Raw genomic sequence first — 22325 nt, forward strand, 5'->3', positions numbered from 1 at the left:
TGTTCGGGCCCGGCTTGAAAGAGATTATTGCTGACATTACAGGAGGTAAAGGTCATGCCCTGCCTCAGGACAAGGCCAAAGCCAAGGCTAGACAGTCCAATTTTCGTTCCTTTCGTAATTTCAAAGCAGGAGCAGCATCAACTTCCTCTGCACCAAAACAGGAAGGAGCTGTTGCTCGCTACAGACAAGGCTGGAAACCTAACCAGTCCTGGAACAGGGGCAAACAGGCCAGAAAACCTGCTGCTGCCCCTAAGACAGCATGAATTGAGGGCCCCCGATCCGGGACCGGATCTAGTGGGGGGCAGACTTTCCCTCTTCGCCCAGGCTTGGGCAAGAGATGTTCAGGATCCCTGGGCGTTAGAGATCATATCTCAGGGATACCTTCTGGACTTCAAATCCTCTCCCCCAAGAGGGAGATTTCATCTGTCAAGGTTGTCAACAAACCTAACAAAGAAGGAAGCGTTTCTACGCTGCGTACAAGATCTTTTATTAATGGGAGTGATCCATCCAGTTCCGCGGTTGGAACAAGGACAAGGGTTTTACTCAAATCTGTTTGTAGTTCCCAAAAAAGAGGGAACCTTCAGGCCAATCTTGGATTTAAAGATCCTAAACAAATTCCTAAGAGTTCCATCGTTCAAGATGGAAACTATTCGAACAATTTTGCCCATGATCCAAGAGGGTCAGTACATGACCACAGTGGATTTAAAGGATGCTTACCTTCACATACCGATTCATAGAAGTCATTACCGGTATCTAAGGTTTGCCTTTTTAGACAGGCATTACCAGTTTGTAGCTCTTCCATTCGGACTGGCTACGGCTCCAAGAATCTTCACAAAGGTTCTGGGCACTCTTCTGGCGGTACTAAGACCGCGAGGAATTTCAGTAGCTCCGTACTTAGACGACATACTGATACAAGCTTCAAGCTTTCAAACTGCCAAATCTCATACAGAGATAGTACTGGCATTTCTAAGGTCGCATGGATGGAAAGTGAACGAAGAGAAAAGTTCTCTCTTTCCACTCACAAGAGTTCCCTTCCTGGGGACTCTGATAGATTCTGTAGAATGAAGATTTACCTGACAGAGGACAGGTTAACAATACTTCAAAATGCATGCCGTGTCCTTCATTCCATTCAACACTCTAAATCTGAATCAAGAGACCAGAAATTCTCTTCTATGGTGGCTTTATCGGCCACATCTGTCCAGGGGAATGCCATTCAGCAGGCCAGACTGGTCAATTGTAACAACAGACGCCAGCCTACTAGGTTGGGGCGCTGTCTGGAATTCTCTGAAGGCTCAGGGACTATGGAATCAGGAGGAGAGTCTTCTTCCAATAAACATTCTGGAATTGAGAGCAGTCCTCAATGCTCTTCTGGCTGGGCCCCAGTTAACAACTCGGGGGTTCATCAGGTTCCAGTCGGACAACATCACGACTGTAGCTTATATCAACCATCAGGGAGGGACAAGAAGCTCCCTAGCAATGATGGAAGTATCGAAGATAATTCGCTGGGCAGAGTCTCACTCTTGCCACCTGTCTGCAATCCACATCCCGGGAGTGGAGAACTGGGAGGCGGATTTCTTAAGTCGTCAGACTTTTCATCCGGGGGAGTGGGAACTTCATCCAGAGGTCTTTGCCCAAATACTTCGACTTTGGGGCAAACCAGAGATAGATCTCATGGCGTCTCGACAGAACGCCAAGCTTCCGCGCTACGGGTCCAGATCCAGGGATCCGGGAGCGGTCCTGATAGATGCCTTGACAGCACCATGGACCTTCAGGATGGCTTATGTGTTTCCACCTTTCCCGATGCTTCCTCGATTGATTGCCAGAATCAAACAGGAGAAAGCATCAGTGATTCTAATAGCGCCTGCATGGCCACGCAGGACTTGGTATGCAGATCTGGTGGACATGTCATTCTGTCCACCTTGGTCGTTACCTCTGAAACAGGACCTTCTGATTCAGGGTCCTTTCAAACATCAAAATCTAACTTCTCTGAAGCTGACTGCTTGGAAATTGAACGCTTGATCTTATCAAAGCGTGTTTTTTCTGAGTCAGTTATTGATACCTTAATACAGGCTAGGAAGCCTGTTACCAGAAAGATTTACCATAAAATATGGCGTAAATACCTATATTGGTGCGAATCCAAAGGTTACTCTTGGAGTAAGGTTAGGATTCCTAGGATATTGTCTTTTCTACAAGAAGGTTTAGAAAAGGGGTTATCCGCTAGTTCCTTAAAGGGACAGATCTCAGCTCTGTCCATTCTGTTACACAAGCGTCTGTCAGAAGTTCCAGACGTTCAGGCTTTTTGTCAGGCTTTGGCCAGGATTAAACCTGTGTTTAAAGCTGTGGCTCCACCATGGAGTTTAAACCTTGTTCTTAACGTTTTACAGGGTGTTCCGTTTGAACCCCTTCATTCCATTGATATAAAGTTGTTATCTTGGAAAGTTCTATTTTTAATGGCTATTTCCTCGGCTCGAAGAGTCTCTGAGTTATCAGCCTTACATTGTGATTCTCCTTATTTGATTTTTCACTCGGATAAGGTAGTTCTGCGTACTAAACCTGGGTTCTTACCTAAGGTAGTCACTAACAGGAATATCAATCAGGTGATTGTTGTTCCATCCTTGTGCCCAAATCCTTCTTCGAGGAAGGAACGTCTTTTGCACAATCTGGATGTAGTTCGTGCCCTTAAATTTTATTTACAGGCAACTAAAGATTTTCGACAAACGTCTTCCCTGTTTGTCGTTTACTCTGGTCAGAGGAGAGGTCAAAAAGCTTCTGCTACCTCTCTCTCTTTTTGGCTTCGTAGCATAATTCGTTTAGCTTATGAGACTGCTGGACAGCAGCCTCCTGAAAGAATTACAGCTCATTCCACTAGAGCTGTGGCTTCCACTTGGGCCTTTAAGAATGAGGCCTCTGTTGAACAGATTTGCAAGGCTGCAACTTGGTCTTCGCTTCATACTTTTTCCAAATTTTACAAATTTGACACTTTTGCTTCCTCGGAGGCTATTTTTGGGAGAAAGGTTCTTCAGGCAGTGGTTCCTTCTGTATAAAGAGCCTGCCTATCCCTCCCGTCATCCGTGTACTTTTGCTTTGGTATTGGTATCCCAGAAGTAATGATGACCCGTGGACTGATCACACTTAACAGAAGAAAACATAATTTATGCTTACCTGATAAATTCCTTTCTTCTGTAGTGTGATCAGTCCACGGCCCGCCCTGTTTTTTACGGCAGGTAAATATTTTTTAAATTATACTCCAGTCACCACTACACCCTTGGCTTCTCCTTTCTCGTTGGTCCTTGGTCGAATGACTGGAGGTGACGTAGAGGGGAGGAGCTATATAGCAACTCTGCTGGGTGAATCCTCTTGCACTTCCTGTAGGGGAGCAGTTAATATCCCACAAGTAATGATGACCCGTGGACTGATCACACTACAGAAGAAAGGAATTTATCAGGTAAGCATAAATTATGTTTTTCTGCTCTCTTGGTAAGTGAGAGCCATCTTAATGGGGATTATTGAAACTCGCACTGAGTGTATCAGCTGGCTGTTCCCAGGGTCACATGACCTGATGTAGAGCAAACCGCTGACGGATCTTGCAGTCTCGTGACCTAATCCTCCAGTTCCTTGCTCAAAATCCGGTATAGTAAGGATAGATAAAGATACACAATTGCGAGTTCCAATGTATGACTGATAACAAGTGGGATAATTGTTACAAGCAGTTCAGAAGCAGATATCTCGTAAATGCTATAACGGGTCAAACGCAATGATAATGCAAAATGACCTGTTCACACCCGTCCAGTTTACTGTATCGCTAGAGTGAATTAATTTCTTCAGGTGATTAATGCAGAAAACACACACAGCTCTATTCATGTAGCGCAAATAAATCACAAATCTAAAAAGAAAAGTTTGGCTTATTCAGTACAAGATTATACAATGTTAGAAATAAATAAATACTGTCCTACATTTTAAATCATCCTCTTTTAGACAGAACATAGAAAATGTTTTCATTGCGATGTCCCTTTAACCGCTTCAGTACGGTCAATTTTAGAGAAATCTTGATCAAAATACCGGAGAATTTTTTGCAGTTTTGCTATCGCGACATTTAAACAGAAATAGAGCCTTTTTTAATTTACCTCTGAAAACTATATATTTTTTATTAGTAGACAACCTAAGGTATTAAAGGGACATAAAACAGGTTGAGATCTGTGCATATTCTAAAAGGGCTAATTAATTAAAAATAGTTTGCATACAAATTTAAAATAATTTACAAAAATAAGCAACCCTCCCACCTTCCTGTTCCTTCCCAAACAGCTCTCTAAACCTCCCCCTCCCACTATTGGCAGCCATTTGCCAGTACCCAGTTTATAGTATTTTATTTATTTATTAAAGTTTTTCTGCAATGTAGGGTTCCCTTCTTCCCACAATTGTTGCGTAAATGATCCCCCATCCAGATTCCAACTTTTTCTTTAGTGTAGCAGCCCATCCCTCCCTCTCCCTTCAAATAATTTTTTACGGTAGCATAGGGTGTCCCTCTCCCCCCCCCTGCCGCTAGGCTGCCCACCTACCTTACCTCCCACCGGTACCAATGGATGATCATTACAGACAGTGACACAGACAGTGTTACTGTCTGTAACAATCAAGCAATCTCCCTTCATTTGTTAACGGAGCACTGGTTGTGCTATGTTACCATATAAAGACAAATGCTTGAAGCCCACAAACAGCAGGTCTCTGTTGTCGCTTGACAACCGAGACTGCTTGGGCTTTCAGCATTATGGATGTAGATGTTATGCGGTATGATGGACTGTGTACCGCATGACGTAGATCTTTGTCCATTTGACTGAAGGGGCTAAACCACGGATTATAAAAAAGTGTATTAGTGCCATCAGATTTTTACATAAACTGTCAATTTCTAGAAATGGATATAGAATAATTCAGTAATGGTACAGGTTATTAACCATATTCCAACTGAAAATACAATTGATTTTAAATATATATTTTCCATCTGTTTTTCTTCTTCTTCTTTGCACCAATCAAAAGTCAATATTTTCGCGAGGCTATACTAAACGACATCAGAAGGGCACGCAATCACTACTCCGGAAAGGAGCTGGAATCTGAACTGAGAAGAATCCGACAGCGTGTGGATAACATTGAAGTATTATCACCAGACATCATTATAAACTTGTTGTTATCATACAGAGATATCCAGGTATATCATATAAATATAGCCATGTGTAAACAGTTTTTTAACAGCATGAATAATATCCTAATTGTTAGTTCTACTGCATCTGTTCAGCTGATACATTCCAAAGTATTCCTGTAGCATCTAAATGAAAGATACAGAAACATGTGTATAGTGCCCATTGGGGGTATTATTGCCTGGTGACTGCTACCCACCACATATGTGCCAGCTAGATAACTATACGTTTTAATTGCTGTTTGTTATCAATTTTTCTAAATTATGTTTTAAGAAATTGGCATGCATCACCTTAAAAAATAGCCTTGATAAAACAGTTTGTTTCCCCTGAGAATAATTTTGTGATCTGTAAAAGCTCATCTGCAAATATTCATGCATAAAAAGCGCAGTAAACTGACAATTATGAAAATAAGACGAGCATAATCAAATAAAAAATATCTTTAAGGGTCATTCAGTTCAAAATTAAATGGTCCGCACGTGTTTAATTGTAATTTACTTCTATTGCCAATATACTCCATTCTCTTTGTATCCTTGGTTGAAAAACGTATCTAGATTGGCTCAAGATCAGCAATGCACTACTGTAAGCTAGCTGTTAATTGGTGGCTATACACGTAAGTCATTGGCTCACCAGATGTGTCCAGCTTGCTCTCTGTAGTGCATTGCTGTTTTGGAGCTGACTTTAAAGTGAAAGTAAATCCTAGCGTTTTACAAACGCTAGGATTGACTATTGAAACAAATAAAGGGGACTTTCACTCATGAAGTATAAGATACTTCATGTAGAAAGCTACTTTATTTTTTTCAATCGATCGCTGTTTTTAGCTGCTACAGCAGCCCATGGCTAAAAAAAATGTTTTTGCTAAGAGGTGACGTTTTCACCAATTAGCCAATAGCTGTGCTGTACATCCAGCTCCCATTGTGCCAAGCCGGATTTACTGCACGGCTATTGGCTAAGAGGTGTAAACGTCACCTCTTAGCAAAAATTTTTTTTAGCTGTGGGCCCTTTATTTGTTTCAATAGTCAATCCTAGCGTTTGTAAAACTCTAGGATTTACTTTCACTTTAAGGGGCCGAATTATCAAGCTGCGAATGCAGTAGTTTCAGTGGGAGCTGTTCGCCAGAAACGGCTCCTTAACTTATCCGCCACCTCTGAGGTGGCAGATAACAATCAATCATCCCAATCAGATACGATCGGGATGATTGACACCCCCTGCTAGCGGCCGATTGGCTGCAAATCTGCAGGGGGCGGCATTGCACAAGCATTTCACTAGAAATGCTTGTGGAATGTTAAATGCCGACAGCATATGCTGTCAGCATTTAGTGATGTCGGGTGGCAATGTCCGCCCGACACTTGATAAATCGCCCCCAAGTGTGTTTTTAACTCCATATGCAGAGGTCAAACACACAGGTATATGCAAGTGACAGTACAATAACAAAATGCTCTTACACTTTAGAGCATTTTCTTTTTGTACTTTTATGTCCCTTTCAGTTTTAACTAATTCTTCACCTTGCTACACAGTGATAAATCTGTCCTTAAATGGCCAAAGCCATTGGTATAGTATAAACAAGATCAACCAGCTTTTCAATGAGTGTATGTCTTGAGTACTCCCAAACATCAAAACCCTGTAAATTCTGCTTACAAAACTGCTGTTTTAAATGCTTATAAACATTTATTTGTATACATTGCATTATTGCTCACATATATTATACATATCTAAAAATTTGTTTCATACCCTTTTATTATAATGATATTAATTAAAATAATATGCCCTATGCAACTTGTTATGTTAAAACAATAATAAAAAGGAAATCTAACATCAATTTTGCTTTCCCTTTTTTAATTCTTAAAAGGATTATGATTCAATTGTGAAGCTCGTAGAAAATTTAGAAAAGTTGCCAACCTTTGACATGAATGCCCATCATCATGTGAAGTTTCATTATGCATTTGCTTTAAACAGGTAAGAGTTATGTTTTGTGACCATAAATTGTTAATATTAAAGTTTAACAACCTAGAATTGTGTAATTAGCTGTACCAATAAAATAAAAGTATAGATACCAGTCTAATAAAATGTAATATAGGGTCTACACTAAAGCATCAGTTCTCTCTACAAAGAGATTTGTACAAACTAGAAGATTGGGCTGGTAAATGGCAAATGAGATTCAACTTAGTCTACAATTATGTGTTTGAGAAGCCAAAATTACTGAATCACTTATTCGGGGGTGGTTATGAGGTTTGAATAAAGTTTCTGTTTAAAATTACATTTTCAAAGTTGCATAACTTTGAAACCAAAAATGCAATTGTGTTGAAATGTAGGTATTACTAGTGATCAAATTTAAATTAAGAGGTGGAGAAGAGGCTAGGAATCAACGGTCTGATGATCGCTGCTTGATAAATACTGACTGCAGGTTCTCTTGTGAGAACCTGCAGTCGTAGACAGGTGAACGGCTTGATAAATCGAGGCCTTAGTGTGATAAGCAACAGACTGGACTAAGGTTAGACTCCTCTTTTCTTTCCAATGGCATTGAGAGTCCACTAATCCATTCTAATTACTGGTGGGAATTCAACAGACTCCTCTTTTTTTTGTAGTCCACCAAGTTCAAATATATATAGAAACTCTATTCTTTGTAGGAGTAACTTTTGAGGGAGATTTTGATTCTGAGCTGCTAGGAATCTGCAGGCTGATATTTAAATCAAGATTGTGCATTTTGATATACATCTTAAGAGTAGCTGCTGGTTGAACAAACCATCTTTGTTCTGGTTTGTATTCATACTTTTATCTTTGCTGTCATCAATGTTGTTTTCTTAGATTCTACAATATTCCTACTGTTCCATTGAGTTATGTGACTAGTGGCAAGAATGTTCTCTACTTCCTGGTGATTCAAAGCCTCTGGCATGATCCCTCCTTTATGAGTTGAATTTTCTTCCAGGCATACTTAAAGATGAGATGAAGTTTCGACCTCTTAGCCAGTAGCCGTGTTAGCATACGGCACAGTGCCGTATGGCTAGCATAGCTATTGGCTAAAAAGTTGGAATCGTCACCTAATTGAAAAAAGAGAGCTTTGACATGGGTGGCTGGAGCCACTAAGTTTAGCGAGGAGGCGACGGCAAAAAAAAGGTACGTTTAACATACCTTTTTAAAAAGTCATCACTGAAGGTCCCATTTATTTTTAGCAGGATATAAATGTGTTGTTTGTAAAAATGCCATAGATAGGGGGGCATTTGTGTTTTGTGTATTACATGATCTCCCAACCTCAGAAGCAATTAATTAGTGAATTACAGGATTCACAAGCCTCAGAATAAATAAATTATCTTCATTAACCAAGGCTTCCCTTTGGAAATGTATTAAAGGGACAGTATACACTAATTTTCATTTAACTGCATGCAATAGACACTACTATAAAGAATAAGATGCACAGATACTGATATACAAATCCAGTATAAGACCGATTAAAAACTTACTTAGAAGCTTCCAGTTTAGCTCTGTTTAAAAGGTTACTGGAACACCCACTGCAAGTAGGAAATAGGAGACACTCCCCCTCCCCCTTCCTTTGCATGTAAAAAGACCCTTTACGCAAACAGAAGCAAGCTGGAGTAGGTATACGTTGGTATTCTCCTAAAACTTTGGGGCTTGGTTAGGAGTCTGAAAATCAGAGCAATGTTATTTAAAAATAAGCAAAACTATTCATTTTTAAAAAAACAAAAAACTTTAAGGGCTATATAAATAATTATCTACAAAACATTTATGCAAAGAAAAAACGAGTGTATAATGTCCCTTTAATATATTTTAGGCATTATTCCAAATAAATAACAATGACCTCTAATGAACAGCTATACTCCCACTGAATAAGATTGGTATCCAATTTAAAACTAACTTAATATTACTGAATATATGGCCTTCAGTTAGTAACATTACATTAAATAAATATTATTTTAAGTCTATAAGACCGTCTTCCTCCAAATCATGTATCTAGTTTACAGAGTTAAATACATAAGCGTGTGCAGCCATCTGCATTAGGGTGTGCATCCAGGTAATCACATGGTCAAGATCTTGACTTTCAAATTCTATTCAATCTTTTTTTTTTTTCTTTTTTTTTTTTTTAAACAAACTTTATATTGCAAAATGTCTTGAAAAAGTATACCGTCATAGCCCCTGTTTACTTTTGTCTTCCCTGCCCATTTAACATAATGGCAATTAAAACTATTGAGTTTCTCACTACGGAATCATTTAAATCAACATCATAATGGAAAAAAGACTTGCAGATTTGTAATGTTTTTCACTATGCTCTGTGGAACTCCATGTGTTAAACCCTGATTGGGAAGTCTAGCGACTGCTACTGACAACTGGCTCACTTGCTTTTTAAGGACCACTAAACATAGTAGAATTGCATCATCAATAAATGTATAATAAATAGACAATGGAGAAGTCTGATTTTCACATGAGTAGTAGATTTTAGTTAGTTACATTTTCGTTCTCACTGCATCATGTGACAGCTATCAGCCAATCACAAAATGATTATACGTTTATACTGTGAATCTTGCACATGCTCAGTAGGAGCTGGTGCTTCAGAAAGTGTGCATATATAAATTTCTCCAACATAGGTGTGTCCGGTCCACGGCGTCATCCTTACTTGTGGGATATTCTCTTCCCCAACAGGAAATGGCAAAGAGCCAGCAAAGCTGGTCACATGATCCCTCCTAGGCTCCGCCTACCCCAGTCATTCTCTTTGCCGTTGTACAGGCAACATCTCCACGGAGATGGCTTAGAGTTTTTTAGTGTTTAACTGTAGTTTTTATTATTCAATCAAGAGTTTGTTATTTTAAAATAGTGCTGGTATGTACTATTTACTCTGAAACAGAAAAGAGATGAAGATTTCTGTTTGTATGAGGAAAATGATTTTAGCAACCGTTACTAAAATCCATGGCTGTTCCACACAGGACTGTTGAGAGGAATTAACTTCAGTTGGGGGAACAGTGAGCAGTCTTTTGCTGCTTGAGGTATGACACATTCTAACAAGACGATGTAATGCTGGAAGCTGTCATTTTCCCTATGGGATCCGGTAAGCCATTTTTATTCAGACAGTAAATAAGGGCTTCACAAGGGTTTATTAAGACTGTAGACATTTTCTGGGCTAAATCGATCATATTTACACATATTTAGCCTTGAGGAATCACTTAATCTGGGTATTTTTTGTAAAATAATATCGGCAGGCACTGTTTTAGACACTTTATTCTATAGGGGCTTTCCCTAATCATAGTCAGAGCCTCATTTTCGCGCCGGTATGGCGCACTTGTTTTTGAGAACAGCATGGCATGCAGCTGCATGTGTGTGGAGCTCTGATACATAGAAAAGTCTTTCTGAAGGCATCATTTGGTATCGTATTCCCCTTTGGGCTTGGTTGGGTCTCAGCAAAGCAGATTCCAGGGACTGTAAAGGGGTTAAATATAAAAACGGCTCCGGTTCCGTTATTTTAAGGGTTAAAGCTTCCAAATTTGGTGTGCAATACTTTTAAGGCTTTAAGACACTGTGGTGAAATTTTGGTGAATTTTGAACAATTCCTTCATACTTTTTCGCAATTGCAGTAATAAAGTGTGTTCAGTTTAAAATTTAAAGTGACAGTAACGGTTTTATTTTAAAACGTTTTTCTCCAACATAGGTGTGTCCGGTCCACGGCGTCATCCTTACTTGTGGGATATTCTCTTCCCCAACAGGAAATGGCAAAGAGCCCAGCAAAGCTGGTCACATGATCCCTCCTAGGCTCCGCCTACCCCAGTCATTCTCTTTGCCGTTGTACAGGCAACATCTCCACGGAGATGGCTTAGAGTTTTTTAGTGTTTAACTGTAGTTTTTATTATTCAATCAAGAGTTTGTTATTTTGAAATAGTGCTGGTATGTACTATTTACTCAGAAACAGAAAAGAGATGAAGAATTCTGTTTGTATGAGGAAAATGATTTTAGCAACCGTCACTAAAATCCATGGCTGTTCCACACAGGACTGTTGAGAGCAATTAACTTCAGTTGGGGGAACAGTGTGCAGTCTCTTGCTGCTTGAGGTATGACACATTCTAACAAGACGATGTAATGCTGGAAGCTGTCATTTTCCCTATGGGATCCGGTAAGCCATGTTTATTACGATCGTAAATAAGGGCTTCACAAGGGCTTATTAAGACTGTAGACTTTTTTTGGGCTAAATCGATTCATTATTAACACATATTTAGCCTTGAGGAATCATTTTATCTGGGTATTTTGATATATTGATATCGGCAGGCACTGTATTAGACACCTTATTCTTTAGGGGCTTTCCCAAAGCATAAGCAGAGCCTCATTTTCGCGCCGGTGTTGCGCACTTGTTTTTGAGAGGCATGGCATGCAGTCGCATGTGAGAGGAGCTCTGATACTTAGAAAGACTTTCTGAAGGCGTCATTTGGTATCGTATTCCCCTTTGGGCTTGGTTGGGTCTCAGCAAAGCAGATACCAGGGACTGTAAAGGGGTTAAAGTTAAAAACGGCTCCGGTTCCGTTATTTTATGGGTTAAAGCTTCCAAATTTGGTGTGCAATACTTTTAAGGCTTTAAGACACTGTGGTGAAAATTTGGTGAATTTTGAACAATTCCTTCATGTTTTTTCGCAATTGCAGTAATAAAGTGTGTTCAGTTTAATATTTAAAGTGACAGTAACGGTTTTATTTTAAAACGTTTTTTGTACTTTGTTATCAAGTTTATGCCTGTTTAACATGTCTGAACTACCAGATAGACTGTGTTCTGAATGTGGGGAAGCCAGAATTCCTATTCATTTAAATAAATGTGATTTATGTGATAATGACAATGATGCCCAAGATGATTCCTCAAGTGAGGGGAGTAAGCATGGTACTGCATCATTCCCTCCTTCGTCTACACGAGTCTTGCCCACTCAGGAGGCCCCTAGTACATCTAGCGCGCCAATACTCCTTACTATGCAACAATTAACGGCTGTAATGGATAATTCTGTCAAAAACATTTTAGCCAAAATGAACACTTATCAGCGTAAGCGCGGCTGCTCTGTTTTAGATACTGAAGAGCATGACGACGCTGATAATAATATTTCTGAAGGGCCCCTCACCCAGTCTGATGGGGCCAGGGAGGTTTTGTCTGAGGGAGAAATTAGTGATTCAAGAAACATTTCTCAACAGGCTGAACCTGATGTGATTGCATTTAAATTTAAGTTGGAACATCTCCGCATTCTGCTTAAGGAGGTATTATCCACTCTGGATGATTGTGACAAGTTGGTCATCCCAGAGAAACTATGTAAAATGGACAAGTTCCTAGAGGTGCCGGGGCTCCCAGAAGCTTTTCCTATACCCAAGCGGGTGGCGGACATTGTTAATAAAGAATGGGAAAGGCCCGGTATTCCTTTCGTCCCTCCCCCCATATTTAAAAAATTGTTTCCTATGGTCGACCCCAGAAAGGACTTATGGCAGACAGTCCCCAAGGTCGAGGGAGCGGTTTCCACTTTAAACAAACGCACCACTATACCCATAGAGGATAGTTGTGCTTTCAAAGATCCTATGGATAAAAAATTAGAAGGTTTGCTTAAAAAGATCTTTGTTCAGCAAGGTTACCTTCTACAACCTATTTCATGCATTGTCCCTGTCGCTACAGCCGCATGTTTCTGGTTTGATGATCTGATAAAGGCGGTCGATAGTGATTCTCCTCCTTTGGAGGAGATTATGGACAGAATCAATGCTCTCAAATTGGCTAATTCTTTCACCCTAGACGCCACTTTGCAATTGGCTAGGTTAGCGGCTAAGAATTCTGGGTTTGCTATTGTGGCGCGCAGAGCGCTTTGGTTGAAATCTTGGTCGGCTGATGCGTCTTCCAAGAACAAGCTACTTAACATTCCTTTCAAGGGGAAAACGCTGTTTGGCCCTGACTTGAAAGAGATTATCTCTGATATCACTGGGGGTAAGGGCCACGCCCTTCCTCAGGATCGGCCTTTCAAGGCCAAAAATAAACCTAATTTTCGTCCCTTTCGTAGAAACGGACCAGCCCAAGGTGCTACGTCCTCTAAGCAAGAGGGTAATACTTCTCAAGCCAAGCCAGCTTGGAGACCAATGCAAGGCTGGAACAAGGGAAAGCAGGCCAAGAAGCCTGCCACTGCTACCAAGACAGCATGAAATGTTGGCCCCCGATCCGGGACCGGATCTGGTGGGGGGCAGACTCTCTCTCTTCGCTCAGGCTTGGGCAAGAGATGTTCTGGATCCTTGGGCGCTAGAAATAGTCTCCCAAGGTTATCTTCTGGAATTCAAGGGACTTCCCCCAAGGGGGAGGTTCCACAGGTCTCAGTTGTCTTCAGACCACATAAAAAGACAGGCATTCTTACATTGTGTAGAAGACCTGTTAAAAATGGGAGTGATTCATCCTGTTCCATTAAGAGAACAAGGGATGGGGTTCTACTCCAATCTGTTCATAGTTCCCAAAAAAGAGGGAACGTTCAGACCAATCTTAGATCTCAAGATCTTAAACAAGTTTCTCAAGGTTCCATCGTTCAAGATGGAAACCATTCGAACTATTCTTCCTTCCATCCAGGAAGGTCAATTCATGACCACTGTGGATTTAAAGGATGCGTATCTACATATTCCTATCCACAAGGAACATCATCGGTTCCTAAGGTTCGCATTCCTGGACAAGCATTACCAGTTCGTGGCGCTTCCTTTCGGATTAGCCACTGCTCCAAGGATTTTCACAAAGGTACTAGGGTCCCTTCTAGCTGTGCTAAGACCAAGGGGCATTGCTGTAGTACCTTACTTGGACGACATTCTGATTCAAGCGTCGTCCCTTTCTCAAGCAAAGGCTCACACGGACATAGTCCTGGCCTTTCTCAGATCTCACGGATGGAAAGTGAACGTGGAAAAGAGTTCTCTATCTCCGTCAACAAGGGTTCCCTTCTTGGGAACAATAATAGACTCCTTAGAAATGAGGATATTTCTGACAGAGGCCAGAAAAACAAAGCTTCTAGACTCTTGTCGGATACTTCATTCCGTTCCTCTTCCTTCCATAGCTCAGTGCATGGAAGTGATCGGGTTGATGGTAGCGGCAATGGACATAGTTCCTTTTGCGCGCATTCATCTAAGACCATTACAACTGTGCATGCTCAGTCAGTGGAATGGGGATTATACAGACTTGTCTCCGAAGATACAAGTAAATCAGAGGACCAGAGACTCACTCCGTTGGTGGCTGTCTCTGGACAACCTGTCACAAGGGATGACGTTCCGCAGACCAGAGTGGGTCATTGTCACGACCGACGCCAGTCTGATGGGCTGGGGCGCGGTCTGGGGATCCCTGAAAGCTCAGGGTCTTTGGTCTCGGGAAGAATCTCTTCTACCGATAAATATTCTGGAACTGAGAGCGATATTCAATGCTCTCAAGGCTTGGCCTCAGCTAGCGAGGGCCAAGTTCATACGGTTTCAATCAGACAACATGACAACTGTTGCGTACATCAACCATCAGGGGGGAACAAGGAGTTCCCTAGCGATGGAAGAAGTGACCAAAATCATTCTATGGGCGGAGTCTCACTCCTGCCACCTGTCCGCTATCCACATCCCAGGAGTGGAAAATTGGGAAGCGGATTTTCTGAGTCGTCAGACATTGCATCCGGGGGAGTGGGAACTCCATCCGGAAATCTTTGCCCAAGTCACTCAGCTGTGGGGCATTCCAGACATGGATCTGATGGCCTCTCGTCAGAACTTCAAAGTTCCTTGCTACGGGTCCAGATCCAGGGATCCCAAGGCGGCTCTAGTGGATGCACTAGTGGCACCTTGGACCTTCAAACTAGCTTATGTGTTCCCGCCGTTTCCTCTCATCCCCAGGCTGGTAGCCAGGATCAATCAGGAGAGGGCGTCGGTGATCTTGATAGCTCCTGCGTGGCCACGCAGGACTTGGTATGCAGATCTGGTGAATATGTCATCGGCTCCACCTTGGAAGCTACCTTTGAGACGAGACCTTCTTGTTCAGGGTCCGTTCGAACATCCGAACCTGGTTTCACTCCAGCTGACTGCTTGGAGATTGAACGCTTGATCTTATCGAAGCGAGGGTTCTCAGATTCTGTTATCGATACTCTTGTTCAGGCCAGAAAGCCTGTAACTAGAAAGATTTACCACAAAATTTGGAAAAAATATATCTGTTGGTGTGAATCTAAAGGATTCCCTTGGGATAAGGGATTCTATCCTTCCTTCAAGAAGGATTGGAAAAAGGATTATCTGCAAGTTCCCTGAAGGGACAGATTTCTGCCTTGTCTGTGTTACTTCACAAAAAGCTGGCAGCTGTGCCAGATGTTCAAGCCTTTGTTCAGGCTCTGGTTAGAATTAAGCCTGTTTACAAACCTTTGACTCCTCCTTGGAGTCTCAATTTAGTTCTTTCAGTTCTTCAGGGGGTTCCGTTTGAACCCTTACATTCCGTTGATATTAAGTTATTATCTTGGAAAGTTTTGTTTTTGGTTGCAATTTCTTCTGCTAGAAGAGTTTCAGAATTATCTGCTCTGCAGTGTTCTCCTCCTTATCTGGTGTTCCATGCAGATAAGGTGGTTTTACGTACTAAACCTGGTTTTCTTCCAAAAGTTGTTTCTAACAAAAACATTAACCAGGAGATTATCGTACCTTCTCTGTGTCCGAAACCAGTTTCAAAGAAGGAACGTTTGTTGCACAATTTGGATGTTGTTCGCGCTCTAAAATTCTATTTAGATGCTACAAAGGATTTTAGACAAACATCTTCCTTGTTTGTTGTTTATTCCGGTAAAAGGAGAGGTCAAAAAGCAACTTCTACCTCTCTCTCTTTTTGGATTAAAAGCATCATCAGATTGGCTTACGAGACTGCCGGACGGCAGCCTCCCGAAAGAATCACAGCTCATTCCACTAGGGCTGTGGCTTCCACATGGGCCTTCAAGAACGAGGCTTCTGTTGATCAGATATGTAGGGCAGCGACTTGGTCTTCACTGCACACTTTTACCAAATTTTACAAGTTTGATACTTTTGCTTCTTCTGAGGCTATTTTTGGGAGAAAGGTTTTGCAAGCCGTGGTGCCTTCCATTTAGGTGACCTGATTTGCTCCCTCCCTTCATCCGTGTCCTAAAGCTTTGGTATTGGTTCCCACAAGTAAGGATGACGCCGTGGACCGGACACACCTATGTTGGAGAAAACAGAATTTATGTTTACCTGATAAATTACTTTCTCCAACGGTGTGTCCGGTCCACGGCCCGCCCTGGTTTTTTTAATCAGGTCTGATAATTTATTTTCTTTAACTACAGTCACCACGGTACCATATGGTTTCTCCTATGCAAATATTCCTCCTTAACGTCGGTCGAATGACTGGGGTAGGCGGAGCCTAGGAGGGATCATGTGACCAGCTTTGCTGGGCTCTTTGCCATTTCCTGTTGGGGAAGAGAATATCCCATAAGTAAGGATGACGCCGTGGACCGGACACACCGTTGGAGAAAGTAATTTATCAGGTAAACATAAATTCTGTTTTTGTGCTTTGTTATCAAGTTTATGCCTGTTTAACATGTCTGAACTACCAGATAGATTGTGTTCTGACTGTGGGGAAGCCAAGGTTCCTTCTCATTTAAATAGATGTGATTTATGTCATAAAAAATTTAGTAAAAATGATGCCCAAGATGATTCCTCAAGTGAGGGGAGTAAGCATGGTACTGCATCATCCCCTCCTTCGTCTACACCAGTCTTGCCCATACAGGAGGCCCCTAGTACATCTAGCGCGCCAATACTCCTTACTATGCAACAATTAACGGCTGTAATGGATAATTCTATCAAAAACATTTTAGCCAATATGCCCACTTATCAGCGAAAGCGCGACTGCTCTGTTTTAGAAAATACTGAAGAGCATGAGGACGCTGATGATATTGTTTCTGAAGGGCCCCTACACCAGTCTGAGGGGGCCAGGGAGGTTTTGTCTGAGGGAGAAATTTCAGATTCAGGAAAAATTTCTCAACAAGCTGAACCTGATGTGATTACTTTTAAATTTAAGTTGGAACATCTCCGCGCTCTGCTTAAGGAGGTGTTATCCAATTTGGATGATTGTGATTATCTGGTCATTCCAGAAACACTATGTAAAATGGACAAGTTCCTAGAGGCCCCGGGGCCCCCCGAAGCTTTTCCTATATCCAAGCGGGTGGCGTACATTGTTAATAAAGAATGGGACAGGCCCGGTATACCTTTCGTACCTCCCCCCATATTTAAAAAATTGTTTCCTATAGTCGACCCCAGAAAGGACTTATGGCAGACAGTCCCCAAGGTCGAGGGGGCGGTTTCTACTCTAAACAAGCGCGCCACTATACCCATAGAAGATAGTTGTGCTTTCCAAGATCCTATGGATAAAAAAAAAAGATGTTTGTTCAGCAAGGTTACCTTCTACAACCAATTGCATGCATTGTCCCTGTCACTACAGCCGCGTGTTTCTGGTTCGATGAGCTAGAAAAGGCGATTATTAGTAATTCTTCTTCTTATGAGGAGATTATGGACAGAATTCGTGCTCTTAAATTGGCTAATTCTTTCACCCTAGACGCCACCTTGCAATTGGCTAGGTTAGCGGCGAAAAATTCTGGGTTTGCTATTGTGGCGCGCAGAGCGCTTTGGTTAAAATCTTGGTCAGCGGATGCGTCTTCCAAGAACAAATTGCTTGACATTCCTTTCAAGGGGAAAACACTGTTTGGCCCTGACTTGAAAGAGATTATCTCTGATATCACTGGGGGCAAGGGCCACGCCCTTCCTCAGGATAGGTCTTTCAAGGCCAAAAATAAACCTAATTTTCGTCCCTTTCGCAGAAACGGACCAGCCCCAAGTGCTACGTCCTCTAAGCAGGAGGGTAATACTTCTCAAGCCAATCCAGCCTGGAGACCTATGCAAGGCTGGAACAAAGGAAAGCAGGCCAAGAAACCTGCCACTGCTCCCAAGACAGCATGAGATGCGGGCCCCCGATCCGGGACCGGATTTGGTGGGGGGCAGACTCTCTCTCTTCACTCAGGCTTGGGCAAGAGATGTTCTGGATCCTTGGGCGCTAGAAATAGTCTCCCAAGGTTATCTTCTGGAAGTGATTCATCCTGTTCCATTAAGAGAACGATGGATGGGGTTCTACTCCAATCTGTTCGTAGTTCCCAAAAAAGAGGGAACGTTCAGACCAATCTTAGATCTCAAGATCCTAAACAAGTTTCTCAAGGTTCCATCGTCCAAAATGGAAACCATTCGAACAATCCTTCCATCCAGGAAGGTCAATTCTTGACCACGGTGGATTTAAAGGATGCGTATCTACATATTCCTGTCCACAAGGAACATCATCGGTTCCTAAGGTTCGCATTCCTGGACAAACATTACCAGTTCGTGGCGCTTCCTTTCGGATTAGCCACTGCTCCAAGGATTTTCTCAAAGGTACTAGGGTCCCTTCTGGCGGTGCTAAGACCAAGGGGCATTGCTGTAGTACCTTACTTGGACGACATTCTGATTCAAGCGTCGTCCCTTCCTCAAGCAAAGGTTCACACGGACATAGTCCTGGCCTTTCTCAGATCTCACGGATGGAAAGTGAACGTGGAAAAGAGTTCTCTATCTCCGTCGACAAGTGTTCCCTTCTTGGGAACAATATTAGACTCCTTAGAAATGAGGATTTTTCTGACAGAGACCAGAAAAACAAAACTTCTAAGCTCTTGTCGGATACTTCATTCCGTTCCTCTTCCTTCCATAGCGCAGTGCATGGAAGTGATAGGTTTGATGGTAGCGGCAATGGACATAGTTCCTTTTGCGCGCATTCATCTAAGACCATTACAACTGTGTATGCTCAGTCAGTGGAATGGGGACTATACAGACTTGTCTCCGAAGATACAAGTAAATCAGAGGACCAGAGACTCACTCCGTTGGTGGCTGTCCCTGGACAACCTGTCACAAGGGGTGACCTCCCGCAGACCAGAGTGGGTCATTGTCACGACCGACGCCAGTCTGATGGGCTGGGGCGCGGTCTGGGGATCCCTGAAAGCTCAGGGTCTTTGGTCTCGGGAAGAATCTCTTCTACCGATAAATATTCTGGAACTGAGAGCGATGTTCAATGCTCTCAAGGCTTGGCCTCAGCTAGCGATGGCCAAGTTCATACGGTTTCAATCAGACAACATGACGACTGTTGCGTACATCAACCATCAGGGGGGAACAAGGAGTTCCCTGGCGATGGAAGAAGTGACCAGAATCATTCAATGGGCGGAGACTCGCTCCTGCCACCTGTCTGCAATCCACATCCCAGGAGTGGAAAATTGGGAAGCGGATTTTCTGAGTCGTCAGACATTGCATCCGGGGGAGTGGGAACTCCATCCGGAAATCTTTGCCCAAATCACTCAACTGTGGGGCATTCCAGACATGGATCTGATGGCCTCTCGTCAGAACTTCAAGGTTCCTTGCTACGGGTCCAGATCCAGGGATCCCAAGGCGACTCTAGTAGATGCACTAGTAGCACCTTGGACCTTCAAACTAGCCTATGTATTCCCGCCGTTTCCTCTCATCCCCAGGCTGGTAGCCAGGATCAATCAGGAGAGGGCGTTGGTGATCTTGATAGCTCCTGCGTGGCCACGCAGGACTTGGTATGCAGATCTGGTGAATATGTCATCGGCTCCACCATGGAAGCTACCTTTGAGACGAGACCTTCTTTTTCAAGGTCCGTTCGAACATCCGAATCTGGTCCCACTCCAGCTGACTGCTTGGAGATTGAACGCTTGATCTTATCAAAGCGAGGGTTCTCAGATTCTGTTATTGATACTCTTGTTCAGGCCAGAAAGCCTGTAACTAGAAAAATTTACCACAAAATTTGGAAAAAATATATCTGTTGGTGTGAATCTAAAGGATTCCCTTGGGACAAGGTTAAGATTCCTAAGAGTCTATCCTTCCTTCGAGAAGGATTGGAGAAAGGATTATCGGCAAGTTCCTTGAAGGGACAGATTTCTGCCTTGTCTGTGTTATTTCACAAAAAGCTGGCAGCTGTGCCAGATGTTCAAGCCTTTGTTCAGGCTCTGGTTAGAATCAAGCCTGTTTACAAACCTTTGACTCCTCCTTGGAGTCTCAACTTAGTTCTTTCAGTTCTTCAGGGGGTTCCGTTTGAACCCTTACATTCCGTTGATATTAAGTTATTATCTTGGAAAGTTTTGTTTTTGGTTGCAATTTCTTCTGCTAGAAGAGTTTCAGAATTATCTGCTCTGCAGTGTTCTCCTCCTTATCTGGTGTTCCATGCAGATAAGGTGGTTTTACGTACTAACCTGGTTTTCTTCCAAAAGTTGTTTCTAACAAAAACATTAACCAGGAGATAGTCGTGCCTTCTCTGTGTCCGAAACCAGTTTCGAAGAAGGAACGTTTGTTGCACAATTTGGATGTTGTTCGCGCTCTAAAATTCTATTTAGATGCTACAAAGGATTTTAGACAAACATCTTCCTTGTTTGTTGTTTATTCTGGTAAAAGGAGAGGTCAAAAAGCAACTTCTACCTCTCTCTCTTTTTGGATTAAAAGCATCATCAGATTGGCTTACGAGACTGCCGGACGGCAGCCTCCTGAAAGGGTCACAGCTCCTTCCACTAGGGCTGTGGCTTCCACATGGGCCTTCAAGAACGAGGCTTCTGTTGATCAGATATGTAGGGCAGCGACTTGGTCTTCACTGCACTCTTTTACCAAATTTTACAAGTTTGATACTTTTGCTTCTTCTGAGGCTATTTTTGGGAGAAAGGTTTTGCAAGCCGTGGTGCCTTCCATTTAGGTGACCTGATTTGCTCCCTCCCTTCATCCGTGTCCTAAAGCTTTGGTATTGGTTCCCACAAGTAAGGATGACGCCGTGGACCGGACACACCTATGTTGGAGAAAACAGAATTTATGTTTACCTGATAAATTACTTTCTCCAACGGTGTGTCCGGTCCACGGCCCGCCCTGGTTTTTTAATCAGGTCTGATAATTTTTTTTCTTTAACTACAGTCACCACGGTATCATATGGTTTCTCCTATGCAAATATTCCTCCTTAACGTCGGTCGAATGACTGGGGTAGGCGGAGCCTAGGAGGGATCATGTGACCAGCTTTGCTGGCTCTTTGCCATTTCCTGTTGGGGAAGAGAATATCCCACAAGTAAGGATGACGCCGTGGACCGGACACACCGTTGGAGAAAGTAATTTATCAGGTAAACATAAATTCTGTTGTTTTGCTTGTTTAGATAATGGCAGTGATTTAGAAAGTTGCCTACAAATGTGTGCACTATCTGGATTATTAAAGATTAAATTTGACTTTAGTTGTCCTTAAATTCCTGTTTAACACTTTTTGCCAAGGGGTTTAACTCAGAGTTCCACAGAGATTAGTGCAAAAATGAGATGCTCTTGTGAATTAGAGTATTTCATTTGTATACTGCAATATCCCTTTAACACTTTGGCTGCTGTGAGTGATTTACAGCATTGTTGTGTGGTGTAAAGGGCAGTAAAGACAAAATTATAGTTTATTGATTATGATATAGCATACAAATAAAAAAATACATCTTTTTAATTCACTTCTATCATCTAATTTGTTTTGTTTTATTGGCACCATTTGTTGTACAACCTAGGTCCTGAAGTGTGCATGAGTCTTTAGTACTCTTTGGCAACAGTGTATAACATTACTAGAAATGTTTTTGCAAACACTGCTTCCAAAGAATACTAAAGACAAGTGCACTCTCCTGAGCACAAATGAGTCTACCTAGGTATACTCTTCAACAAAGGATATAAAGAAAATGAAGCAAATTTGTCTTTAAACTCTTAAGACCGCTGCTTCTTAAATCCTGTTTCCAGCAAACCGGAAGGCTCGTGCGGAATAAGCAGTACCCGCTGCTTGATAAATGTACTCCTTGGTCTGAACTTCAAATGATTATTAGATTATTTTCTGAAAAATTTCAGTTACGTCTATTTCCACTCCTCTTGTATCATGTGACAGCCATCAGCCAATCACAAATGCATATACGTATATGCTGTGAATTCTTGCACATGCTCAGTAGGAGCTGGTGACTCAAAAAGTGTAAATATAAAAAGACTGTGCACATTTTGATAATGGAAGTAAATTGAAATTTTTTTTTAAAATGGCTGCTCTATCTAAATCATGAAAGTTTGATTTTGACTTAGTTCTCCATACAT

The 22325-nt window shown here is 42.1% G+C and overlaps 1 protein-coding gene across 3 annotated transcripts in view; it reads left to right on the plus strand.

The window, feature by feature from the left end:
* MAP3K5 (mitogen-activated protein kinase kinase kinase 5) overlaps positions 1-22325 on the plus strand; it is a 690524-nt gene that overhangs the window by 266958 nt on the left and 401241 nt on the right. For all 3 annotated transcript variants that reach the window (XM_053710886.1, XM_053710887.1, XM_053710888.1), the window contains exons 5-6: positions 5029-5197; positions 7033-7139. In XM_053710886.1, coding sequence (XP_053566861.1) covers positions 5029-5197; positions 7033-7139 — 276 coding nt within the window. The remainder of the gene's footprint in view (positions 1-5028; positions 5198-7032; positions 7140-22325) is intronic.

This window comes from Bombina bombina, chromosome 4 (genome assembly GCF_027579735.1).
Source record: "Bombina bombina isolate aBomBom1 chromosome 4, aBomBom1.pri, whole genome shotgun sequence".
Taxonomy (NCBI): Eukaryota; Metazoa; Chordata; class Amphibia; order Anura; family Bombinatoridae; genus Bombina; species Bombina bombina.